The 12,717-nt window shown below is 44.4% G+C and overlaps 2 protein-coding genes across 2 annotated transcripts; one reads left to right on the top strand and one right to left on the bottom strand.

Annotated features, from left to right (window-relative positions):
• Window positions 1-5,681: 5,681 nt before the first annotated feature.
• Window positions 5,682-6,446, bottom strand: LOC113997370 (histone H1.03-like). The gene has a single exon (XM_027739142.2). The coding sequence runs from the start codon at window positions 6,425-6,427 to the stop codon at window positions 5,747-5,749; it is 681 nt and encodes a 226-aa protein (XP_027594943.1). The 5' UTR covers window positions 6,428-6,446; the 3' UTR covers window positions 5,682-5,746.
• Window positions 6,447-11,857: 5,411 nt separating this feature from the next.
• Window positions 11,858-12,244, top strand: LOC113988034 (histone H4). The gene has a single exon (XM_027721264.2). The coding sequence runs from the start codon at window positions 11,867-11,869 to the stop codon at window positions 12,176-12,178; it is 312 nt and encodes a 103-aa protein (XP_027577065.1). The 5' UTR covers window positions 11,858-11,866; the 3' UTR covers window positions 12,179-12,244.
• Window positions 12,245-12,717: the final 473 nt, after the last annotated feature.

Genomic DNA, 12,717 nt, shown 5'->3' with positions numbered 1-12,717 from the left:
AAGTCTGGTATTAATGCCATTCATATTGTACTCTTACTTTTCCAGACTCCACAGTGGTTGTCCCAAGCTTCTGTCCATACACTATAGCTGTCTCTCCGCTCTGCTCCTTCTTTTTGAGAACCTGTAAACTTAGTCTTGAAATGTACACAACATACATTTCACAATTTATTCAGCCCAGGATACTATGAAGGACTTTTTCTCTGCTTTATTCATCCGTCACGGGTTAACCCCAGCCAGCAATTAAGCACCATGCAGCTGCTCACTCACTCACCTCCAGAGAGATGAGAAAAATGTAAAAACTTGTGATTGGAGATAAGGACAGTTTAATAGGTAAAGCAAAAACCATGCACACAAGCAAAGCAAAACAAGGAATTAATTCCTCACTTCCCATTGGCAGGTAGGTGTTCTCCAGGACAGCAGGGCTCCATGACACGTAATGGTGACTTGGGAAGATAATGACCATCACCCTGAACGCCCCCTTTCCTTTTATTTCTCCCCACTTTAGCTGCCTGAGCATGACACCATATGGTCTGGAATATCCCTCTGGTCAGTTGGGGTCAGCTGTCCTGGCTGTGTCCCCTCCCAACCTCTTGTGCACCCCCAGCCCCCTCACTGGTGGGGTGGTGCGAAAAGAAGAAAAGGCTTTGATGCTGAGTAAGCATTGCTCAGCAATATTGAAAACCAGCCTTTGTTATCAACACTGTTTCCAGCACAAATTTGAAACATCTTTGTGCACAAACTAACGTTGCTCAACCTTTTATGCAAGACCAGCTTCCAATTTTCTCAGTCAAATGCAGAAGGTTTTTTGGAAACTATTGGAGTACTTTCACTTGAAATAAAACTTCAGCTTTGGTGTTTTTAAGAAGTGAGCCTCTAAAGAGAGACATTTTAATAATTTTTCAAAGACATGCTAAGGCCATGCTGAATAAACTCTTACTCTCACATGACAACGATGACCATAAAAGATACAGATACACAAGAAGCACAGGAGTAACATAACTCACTAACAGAGAACAAAGATGTAAAGAAATACATATATGAAAATTACCTGGTTTTGTGGCAATCTGACAGGCAATTGGGCTTTGTGGTGACTAATGCTGATGAAAAATTCTGTAACCCCATCATAGACCTGCTCATCAGTACCAAGTAAATTTATTATTCTGTGAATGACTAACTTAAACAGAATTCTTGGCAGGTTGCTAACAGTCTGTTCTGCTATTTTTAGACCTTTTTCTAACTCACTGATTCATTTGACATTATTTTCTTTCTCCATTTCTACTTCCAGTGATAGAACACCGTAAACTTTTGATATGCACATTTACTCAGTAAGTACATCTGTGAAATAAATAGCTGACCCTATGGAAGAGAAATGTAATTGTAATAATTTGCAATGCTGAACTCTTCTTTTTTGACCTTCCTCCTCATTTTGGGGCATCTTAGCATTTAAAATCACAAAGCAGATCCTTTTGTTTTCTGTCAAAGTATGACTGCCCACTGTCATACTGGCCTGGTTTTTTTCCTCCTATTAAACCACCTCCTCCTTCACCATCAGCAGCTCAGTTCTCTGTGTCAAATTTTTGCGCAGAATTCCTAATCAGCCTGGTTGCCATCCCATTCCCAGGTGAGAACTACTCACAAAACAAAATATGTTTTCTGCCTGAGATCCTAAAGCTGTTTCCCCTATCACCTGCTTTCCAAACCATGGTATTCTTTAGAGTCTCTAGTATAAGTAAATGTTCATGCAGTGAGGGCATTGCAGAAATTTAACAAATCTACTATTCATCTCAGAATATCTGTTAGTCTGAGTACTTTGCAGATGTGGAACAGTCTGGGCACATGACATAGTGGACATAAGTAGTTCAATAAATAGAGCTGTTCTGTCAAATAATACAGAAGTCTTGATGGCATCTTATTTTGGGATATTAATGCAACTACTGAATGTGGTAGGAAATGTCTGGAGAAGTTTCTGCTCATTGGTTCATAGAAAAGACATCCACCTAGGAGAGGTATGGAGATAAAGGCATGATGAGCAAGGAAGATGTTCCTTGTAATAAGGAGTGTGACCAGTTCATCAGTAGTATAAGATAACAAAATCAAACATTAGGGCACCTTAGTTGTTTTGAGGTTTGATTTTTCGTTATGAAGACATCTCAAGTTCTTTTCAAGCTGTCCATCTTACCATATAGCACATCTTAGAAGATACTGAACAGAGCTCATCTCTTTTCCTTCTTTCCCCAGTATCATAGGGCATCTTAACATGTTTGACAAAACAAATTAATGCCTAGATGTCCAAAAAAGATGTCATAGAACAGTGAGATGTGTTCCCCCTTCACTGCAATCATAAATCACATATTTAAACCCCAGTTCAGCAAGTTAATTAGAAATTTGAGGCATGACAGCAAAATTTTTTCTAAGGATATCAACTTTTCTTATGATCAGAATAGGAATCTGCTTGAGAGCTGGAGAGAAACCTGCTGAAGGTTATGTGTGGTCCTGAGGGACACACATTAATTGGACATCATGGCAGTTACTTGGCAATTTAACATAGGCTATTTCTAAAGGGAGAATCAGTCTGGAGTTTTGCACACCTATCCCATAGATAAGATGAGATGGCATTCACAATGCTGAGGGGTTAAGAATGAGCAATGATGAATCAGGGTTACAGACTTATATGCCAGCGGTGTAACTGGCATAAAAATGACATTACACTTATCCCTGTAGTATGATTTTTCTCAGGCCACTCTTGCGCTTAGTCACTACACTCCCTTTTTTTAGTAGGAAGAAAAAAATCCAATAGATATTTATGCTATACTGCCCAAACCAGCTTTACAAGTTTAACAGGATTTTTTGGTTGGATGTTAATTTTGTTCCTGTAGTGGATACTGGAGCCTAAACAGCCAATATGTCCAGTGTTCCTGCATACATATACACTTCCTTTCTGTAGTGTGGAACAATGTCTTCCATAATTTAGCAGCTATCTCCAGATAAGAGCGGTAAAGCCTACTCAGCTGAAGCCACAGCTATATACTCTTTGCCTGTAAAGGTATTACTGTACATAGGCCAGTGCTCTCCACCACCACTTGTGTTCAGTAATGCACTAATTTTCTAAATCCCTTCTACTGCAATATCTGAAGTGTGTAACTGCTCCAATATAATTGTATAAATACAAAATAACTGTATAAATACAGTTATAACAGTTTGAGTTTTCCCTCTTACCTGTCAGAAAAGGACCAGCTTGATGCCTCCCCAAAGTGAGCAGCGAGGGTAAGTTGCAACTGGCTAAGACTGAACTTCTGTCATTACCTAGACTTATCCAGAGGCCGAAGTATTTATTCCAGGGCTGTCCTGCTGAACTCAATTCAATTAGAAGGGATGTGTGTGATATGTTTTTGCCCATGTGACTATAAATGGGTTTCACCTTTTCAAGCTCAGCTTTAAGAATAAGTTAAGTATACCACATTTACTACAACAATATACATGCAGTTTGACCGTGCCCACTCAAAACGCCTCCCCTCTAGTTTCCCTCCCAGAAATAGCGGTAGCAGGCTGGAAAATTGCAGTTGACCCACTCTCTTTGGGTCAGTGCACCCAGCTGGGTGAAACCCTTTGAGAATTAGCATGTGCAATTCCTGACATCCTCCACTAATGCTAACTATGAAAGTCTGGTAAGCACATCTCCACCCCAAACTGGGGCCCAGGCAAGTGAACTCAGGAATTCAGGCTGTCAGGGTGAAGGGATATGGCAAGATAATTTCAGGAAAAGTGGGGTGTGTATGCCAGTGTGTATGTTACGTAAAGGAAGAGATCACAAACTCAAGCAAGGATCAAAATGTTGGATTCACCCTAAGAGGCAATGAAGAGTAAGAACAGTGTTTCAGGAACAAGACTTCAAAATAGATGCTCTGTTTTGTATTTCTTCCCCTTTTAGTACAGATTTAGGATGCTGTCAGTCTGCGAAAACACGAATACCAGTGAAATCAAATCCCACCATTTCTCTTCCAAACTGCAGGGACCCTGTTTCCAGTTGATCCCTTGAGATATATGAGGTTAACAGCTACGGACATGAGATCAACCATCTGTGCTAAGAGCTAAGTAGGTAATTTCCTGAAATTCCCCATTCTTCCTTGGGGAAGCAGTAGTACCAGCACTGTGACTAAAGCAAGGAAACAGCCTCTCCCCCTCACTGCTCCCTGACTGCTTCCCACCCCTGCACACAGACAGGGCTAAGAGGAGAGAAGGGTATCACTTAAGTGCAGTAAAAGCAAGGGAGGGAGAGTATGGCTGAATTGTTGAATAAAGTACCATGAGAAGGTGGCAAATTCACCTAAGTTTAGTACAGCACTAATAAAAGCACTTATGAAAAATGAGGGAATAACTAAACCTGCAGGAACCAAGAGCCATGCTCTGAGAAGCAAGAGCTGGAGAACACTACAAATGAAACTACAAACCCAAAGAACAACTTGCTTAAACTTTGAGCTCATTAACATGGTAAGTACCCACCCCTAGACTATGAGTGCCCCTTACTCACATAAGCCCCTTTCTCATAGAGCGTGTGCACTGTATCTTTAAACAGAGACAAGAAAACACAAAACCAGTGACTACATCTGTAGGTTGTTACATATACAGAAAATACCAGCTTTTTATTGTTCGAATTCCATAAAAATGAAAAAACCTGGCATACTGAAAGTGTACTAGCCTTGTGGATATTCCACCTAGAACCCACCTCTGCATTGATATGATATAAAATCAAATATTTCGACTCTGTATATGGCTTGCACGCCAGCTGAAAGAACCCATATTTAGGAAAACAGATTCATCGGGGAAACGAGGCCGTTTCAGGGTTAGGGGGAGACACGAGGGAGGCTCCGACCCCCGCGGGTTCCTACCACGCCCAACGCCGTCTCCGAGCGCCTCCACTGACGAAACGAACGCCCAGCTAAGAGCAGAGCCCGGCAGCGCCAAGGCGCAGGAGTTTCAGCACCGAAGTGGAGGACCTGCGGGCAGCATCAAGGTAGCTCGAAACCTCCGCGCATCCCAGATCCCCTTCGCCCTACAGTTTCCAAAGGAGGAAAACTAGACTGGAAGTGGAAAAGCCGGGGGGAGGAGTGGGGGAGCGGGAGGCGAGGAGGAAGGGAAGAGACGTACCAGGAAGTTCTTAAGCCTCTTCCGAGTGAACTTATAAAAGGTGAAACGCCTTTTTAACCTGAAAACTGCTGGGCAGTAGAAAAGCCCAAGAGCGGGGCGGCCAATCTTTACGCAGCGCGGGCTTTTCGAAATCTGTCGGTCTCCGGGGGCGGAGGGAGGTGCCTCCGAACGCGGCTCTCCCGTCTCCAGGCTGATAGGAGAAACTACACTGCCAGCCCTGCTCCCAAGAGCCGGGACGCCCTGACCGCTGTTTAACTCCCAACAGGGACTCCGGGCTCGCACCTTGCGGATAACGGGATGGTATTTGCACAAACGCCAGCGGACTTTCTTGAAATCAGCTGTGCTGCGGTGCTGCCCAGCACCTGTAAAAAACAAGACCGCGGAAATTTATTACCGAGTCCACCTAAAAGTAAGCGAGAGCAACGGAGAAAAAGAAGCTTAAAATTGTACGCGCGCGCGCACCCCCTCGCCCCCCCCCCCCCCCCCCCCCCCCCCCCGAGATGTAAAAAAGAAGTTTCAGCTCCTTTTGTGAAAACTTGGGTGGCTCTTAAAAGAGCCGTTGGGTTTATCTGCAAGGCAGACAGGATTTTTTCCGAACCATTTATTTTTTCTTCGGCGCTGCCTTCTTTACTTTCGCTGCTTTTGGCTTGGCTGCCTTCGGCTTTGCTGCCTTTGGCTTCACCGCTTTTGCCTTAGCAGGGCTCTTCGCTACTGCCGCCACTTTTTTGGGCTTAGCAGCCTTTGTCGCCTTTTTGGGGCTCTTGGCTGCTTTCTTAGCCACGCTGGCCGCCGGCTTCTTGGCTTTCTTGGGGCTCTTCTTCGCTGTCGCTGCCTTCTTGGGCTTCTTGGCGGCGCTGGCAGGTTTCTTAGTCGCTGGCTTCTTGGGCTTGGCTGCGGTTGTTTTTTTCTTAGGAGCCTTTTCCTTCACTTCTCCAGGTTTCTTGCTAAGGCGAAAAGAGCCGGAGGCACCGGTGCCCTTGGTCTGCACCAAAATACCTTTGCTAACGAGGCTCTTGATTCCCAGCTTGATGCGGCTGTTACTTTTCTCCACATCGTAGCCGCCGGCAGCCAGCGCCTTCTTGAGCGCGGCGAGGGAGAGCCCCTTGCGCTCCTTGGAGGCGGACACGGCCTTGGTGATGAGCTCGGTGACGCTGGGCCCCGCGGGCTTGCGGGCTTTGGAGCCGGCTGCCGCCTTCTTCGGCTTCTTGGAGGCAGGAGCCTTAGCCGGAGCCGGGGCGGCGGCGGCGACATCGGGCGCAGCGACGGGAGCAGTCTCAGCCATGCTTCCTTGCGGATCCGGGCGAACAATGGAGGCAGCGGCGCCGCTGCCCTTTTTATAGCAGCGCCGCGCGCGCTGATTGGTGCGCCGCGCGCTGCTCCACCGCCCGCCGCCGCACCCGTTGTGTTTTTTCCCGGTCCAAAAAGGACTTTTTCCTCACGAAATTTGCTGCCGATGCACCCCGTTTCTGCCCGAGAGGAGAGGAGGGAGTCTGTCCTACAAGCTAATGGAGTTTCCCATTGGAAGGAGTAGAAATGAGGGAAACGCGACCGCTGAAACTTAGCAGCGTGAAGCCGCAGAGACCTCGGCAGAGAGAAACCTTCTGTTTTTATTTTAAATTAAAATTATACCATGGGCTAAATCGGCACAACTGGCATGAAATCTTGTTCTTTAGAAGGTTCCCTACAGAGCAGGTCAAAAACAAGGTGGTTTGGACGGTTGGTCTCACAGTAAATTGATATTAAAGCCGAGGAAGTAACACAGTTTCGCCCCATGGTCCCAGGCGCGGATGCAGAGCTGACTCCCTCGGCTGAGCCGCTTCCCTCCGAAATCATCCCTCTCGGTGTCCCTTCAGCAATCCCGGTGTCTCAGCTAATGCCTTGTGGGGAGGCGTTTGTGCTTTAGCTGGATGTGTGAAAGTCGATGTTATTTTCCTTCTGCTTCGGTATTTCATTGGAACAAAGCTCCGACGTGCCCCCTCTGAAGAGTGGTGTTTCTGTCATTGCACTTTCAATGTAATCTTGATGAAGTCGCATTCGTTTGTTAAATTCAGGAGTCATGATGGTTGCAATTGCAGTATATCACTTCTTTGCTTCGTTTGCAAGGCCATGTTGCTTTCTTTTAAATAACTTTTAAAAGTCTGCCTGCAATAGTATCGTGTTTCATACACTAGATATCCGGGCTACCATCAGCTCCTAAAAATGTGTAAACAAATATATTCAGGGTGAAAAGTAAATGTAAAAGGGCGAATGAAATGTAGGTAATAGAGTTCCCACTATCTGGGACTGTGAAAATAAAAAAACACAGTAACTTGAGCCTTTGTGAACTGTCATATTCTTTTCTAATTACCCGTGTTTAATTGAAAAATCTAAAGGGCTACAGTTAGACCAAGTACCAGTAATTTGGAATACCGGGGGGGGGGTTTAAACCTTTGTTTGAAGGTAAATATTGAAAAAAATACACCTTAGTGAGGTCTCTTTCAGTAATCTATAAAACCTATAAAACGAAGATAAATATGTGTTTTGGATTATGTGGCTGTGATAATGACCGTGACAAAACTGCAAAGTGTACTGCAGGACTGTGATTGTTTATTTATTAAACACGGAAATGGGAAACTGTGTTTAATGCCCATTTAATCTGATGTTTATTATGTATAATGGGGGAGGATTAAGGTCCTCAGTGACATTACTGATTGCTGTATCAGAATGCTGACAATGAGGAAAATATTTTTTTTCTAAACTAGTAGTAGTAATCCCATAGGCACAAAGAATAGAGAGTTCAACACCTCCCAGAGGCACTGGGGCTAATATTTTGTAACTCTCTGATATCTGTATATAAGTAGTTTGTTTGTGTCAAGCTATTCATATTTAATTGCAGCTTTCTGTGAATTCTCTGGACTTGTACAAGGAGTACTGTAATCCTTATCAAACTTTGAAAGACTCATAGTAATCATTTTGTTTTTCCCTAATTCCTTCAGACAGAAACAGATTCCAAGATTCCTGGAAATATAAACAGAACATCAACTTTTTTCTTGGCTTTCATTGTCACGATATTTTGTTGACTTACTTAGAAACTGAAGTGTTTCGTGATCTGATACTGGTGTCTCAAGCTCATCATTGCTTCACGTAAGATATATTACTGAACATTGGAGATAATCCCTACCCACCATGTGTGAGAGATTTGCTACCAAGAAAGGACAGATTGGTAGTATCAGGCTGTGGATGCGTATAGGTAAAAAGCCATTATGATCTCCTCTACAGTGCAGACCAAAACCAAAGATGGGCATAAAACCAGAACACAGGAAGGGCAGACCTGAGCGTTGATGCAACTCAGAGATAATTTACCTCTCTGGCTTTTTTATTCAGATGTATTTTACTTTTGGATGTTCAAACATAATATCCTAGAATCATCCAAATATTTGTATTTTAATCCAGTAAGTAGGTTTTTATTTCTCAGCCACTGTAGATTAAAATTTTATTTTTCAGCCACTATAAAATATAACCCAAAACAGAGAGCAAATGCTCAAGTTAACAACTTGGTGCAATTAACACAGATATAGCAGGAAGGCTTCTCCAGACTTTGATATTCTCCTGTTTCTTCAGGTAGAAGTTGTATTTGGATATCATCACTCCATTCACCTTCCCTTCATTTTCTGAATCAGTAAGTGTCAGTAGTAATACTGAAATATTTTTTTTAAATGTTGTGACTTTCCTTCCAGGAAATAAACATGTTTATGGACTAGCACAGGCTTTTGCAGAGATTCTACTCAGAGTTTTTTTTTAGAGGTGAATAGAAAAAAAAATTAAAAAAAAGGAGCCGTTGACAGGAAAATGTGGTGAGTTCTGATTCTGCATTAAAATCCCACACCTGCTCTGGATGAATTCAAATTTATACAGATTGTTTACAGAAACCAAACATTTCGCCTTGCTCCTATTCCAAAGAGGAATGGGTTAGGTAGTACCAAATGATTGTTTTCCCGTGTTTTAATAAAAAATTTCAAAGCTGATGCCAAGCACAGGTGTCCTACTGTTCAGTAAATCATGAATCACTGATTCTTTCTGCTTAAAAGAGTCATAGGCTCCCATTGCTTTCCTCTGTGGCTACTGACATTTATTTTCCTGAATGACTAATTAAAGTCAAAATGTCCTATAATAAATGTTGATTCAGTATTTTCAATATCCCATGTGTAAATGAATAGCAGCTAATTTCTTCACCAGGACTTGTGGTTTCCACAAGGGTGAGGCTCTTGGCTTGGTTGTAGGGCAAGCTTATTTTATTTGTCTTACAATTTCTGCATATAGGGCAAGATTCATCGTGGGTTATGAACACTACAAAATGTTCAAAAAGTCTGTATTCCACATTTGAAAGACATATCAATTTTATTTCTTTTTTTTCTCATGCCAAAAATATGCCTCATTGTCAGGAAATAGATCAGTGTTGAAATCACAGAAACACCATTCAAATACAAATGAAAACTATTTCTCTGTCTTCCAGCCTTTGTCCACTAACACTCTTGGGAAGATAGAAACCCTGCTGCTCAGCTTGAAGAAGCTCAAATGGATTGTAACTTTTCATTTTTCTTTTTCTGTCGGGTGGAGCAATAGCAGTTTCTGACACAGCATGAGACCTAAAAGCTGCTATTGGAGCTGGCAAAAGGATGAGAATGATAAGAAGGGTCGTTTTATGCTTAGTCAACAGTATAGATCTACTAATAAGTATGGGTGAAAAAGAATCATTTTCCGGGTCACAGATTCCCAAAGCTGATGGAAGAAGGATGTGACCTACAGTGGTTTTGTAACAACCATATTAGAGCTCCTTCCTGAATTGTAAGGGTAGGATGGGAATGAGGCCTTCTTGTCCACAAGCAATTCACAGTTATTGCCCTTTAGAAACTCCAGATATGGCACAAGCAGATAACATTCTGGTATAGTGTAGTGAGGAAAGTCAAAAAAGTTTGCAAAATTCCTAACCCATGTGGAATTTTTTTACTTTTCCTCCATATGGCAAAATCAGTTCATAAAGTTCCCAAACTCCATTGATAGCAGCTAGCAGAATTCCTGTTACTATGTAACAGCCCAAGCTCGGAGGGTTTAGAGGCATACACAGGAACAAAGCCCAGGGCAGCCACTTCATACTGATTTCTGCTGTTTGCTGCAGATGGGGAGAATTTGAAATGCAGTTTGCAGCTGCTATGCTCACATTTTGCATGTTCAGCAGTAATCCTCACTGATGAAACATAAAGAGGTCAACTTAGTGTTCGTAACATACAAATCAGAACTTCATCCGCATATAAAAATATTTTCATGCAGATTTTCTGAAAACAACAACAACAACAAAAAAGCCCCCCAAAACACCAACAAGCAGAGACCAAAACAACCCATCAAACAAACTGCACTGAAGAAACCAACCAGATAAATGCACAGACAATGGTCTCCACGCTGATAATTTATGAAGGAAAGAAGCTGAGAAGAAAAGTGCAAAAAATATAAATGAAGATAACCTAAATGAACAGGTAAAACAATTAAGAAAAATTATAAGATATGCTTTCAGAATTTTTAACCAATAATTAATACCCTATTTGCTATAGTTAGCTTGTGGTTTTATAAATTGTTAACAGTTATCCATTGCCTTCTAGGCTATATATATATATTTTCACATGGAATGCTACTTAAAAGGGTTCCAGAGCCTATGTAGGCCCCAAACTGATATCTAAAAAAGGCAAAAGGGAGAAAATAATAAAGTGGGCACACTGATTCTGACAATTATATTCTGTAGCTGGTTAAGTTTGTTTTAAAAGTATTGCCATATAAGTTCCCAGTATACAGTAAGCAGCAGCAGAAGAATTAGAGAATATGAGTTCAATGATTTAGTGCTCCTCACAAAGGAAAATAAAATGAAACCAAATCATAAGATCTGCACCTATTGTTGGAAATAATCAGTACCAGCAAGATAGGCTATTTATAAAAAAGATAGGCTATTTATAAAAAAGATAGGCTATTTATAAAAAAAACCTGACATGTGGAAAACAGATATGTTGTGCTGCAGGTAAAGCAACACACTAAAGTGGAACATATTCATTATAAGACTGAAAGACCAACATCAATTGCAAGACAAATGTATACTCCTAACACTTAAGTCATCACGTAGAAAATGCAATTTAAAAATGTTTAAAGAAAATTATATAAAGCCCAGAAGGTGGCAGGAGAGGGTAAGATAAGCGAAGTCAAGGCAAGTGACTCGGAACACTTCCCCATAACACTATACCGGGAGAGCGCTGCGTAAACCAGCTGGAAAGATCCGGGGGACCCCCTGCAAGACTGGCGGAATCCCGGTGCACGGCCGCACTAGGCCGCAACACTCTACGGCACCTGAGACTGGTCAGGCCGAGTCTATATCGACTCATCAGGGGAAGTGCGCTCAGAATATCATAGAAAGGTCTACTGGCCGTTGATGCGTCCTAAGGGGAAGATGCGGGGGAAAGCGGTTCAGTGGGCTGAGGGGGGCTGGGGGCCTCGGCGCGAGGCGCAGGCAGAGAGGGAGGCGGGGATTGTGGCGGAGAAGCCGCCGGGGCCCCGGGGCGGCGGCCGAGAGCAGCGGAGGGGGCGGAGGCGCAGGCCCGGCCCCCGCCCGCCGTGCCCGCCCCTGCTCCCAACCAGGTCGGCTCCCAGCGCATAAAGGGCGCCGCGCGGGCGGCGGCAGCTGAGAGCGGTTAGAGGCGGCAGCATGTCTGGCAGAGGCAAGGGCGGGAAGGGGCTCGGCAAGGGCGGCGCCAAGCGCCACCGCAAGGTGCTGCGCGACAACATCCAGGGCATCACCAAGCCGGCCATCCGCCGCCTGGCTCGGCGCGGCGGCGTCAAGCGCATCTCGGGGCTCATCTACGAGGAGACGCGCGGCGTGCTGAAGGTTTTCCTGGAGAACGTCATCCGCGACGCCGTCACCTACACCGAGCACGCCAAGAGGAAGACGGTCACGGCCATGGACGTGGTCTACGCCCTCAAGCGCCAGGGACGCACCCTCTACGGCTTCGGCGGCTAAAACGCACCTTTTGTTCCCGGATCACCTCGAGAAACCGAACCCAAAGGCTCTTTTAAGAGCCACCCACTTTGTCTTTCAGAAGAGCTGTGTTGCTTTGCTGTATTTCTGTTTGCTCCTGCTTGCTTTTTAGTAAGTCTCCTCCTTCTCATGCTCCCGCTCTCCGCCTCGCCACCCCCCAACCCGACATTTTTCATGTCGGGCTGCTGCTTCTAAGCGGCTTAAGAAAAACGCCAAAACCCCGGTTAAGGCAATAACACCCTCCCCCAAGAAAATAATCCTTTGTTTCCTCGTGACCAGCGTGTTTGACGGACACGGTGGGGCTTGTGAAGCAGGCGCTTGATCACTTTTCAGCGGGCGGCGCTGCCGGTAGCCCTAGCCCAGACGCCCAGACCCATGTCCAGCGCCGATCGGGTTAAGCGCCCGCGCCGTTTCCAAAAGCCCGCGCGGACGCCGATTGGCTCCGTCCGCCACCTTCCTTGCTCGGTAGAGCCCGCGCTCCGATCCCGGGACGCTCGTCCCAGCAAAGCGCACCCCCCCCC

Source organism: Pipra filicauda, unplaced genomic scaffold (genome assembly GCF_003945595.2).
Source record: "Pipra filicauda isolate LSUMZ 115617 unplaced genomic scaffold, ASM394559v2 scaffold334_size1588553_pilon, whole genome shotgun sequence".
In the NCBI taxonomy this organism is placed as follows: Eukaryota; Metazoa; Chordata; class Aves; order Passeriformes; family Pipridae; genus Pipra; species Pipra filicauda.
Note: the sequence above shows the minus strand (reverse complement) of the source record. Positions and strands in the feature narration are given on the sequence as shown.

Bases quoted from the DNA above. Each gene is read 5' to 3' on its own strand.
- LOC113997370 (XM_027739142.2), bottom strand. From the start codon at position 6,427: ATGGCTGAGACTGCTCCCGTCGCTGCGCCCGATGTCGCCGCCGCCGCC.
- LOC113988034 (XM_027721264.2), top strand. From the start codon at position 11,867: ATGTCTGGCAGAGGCAAGGGCGGGAAGGGGCTCGGCAAGGGCGGCGCC.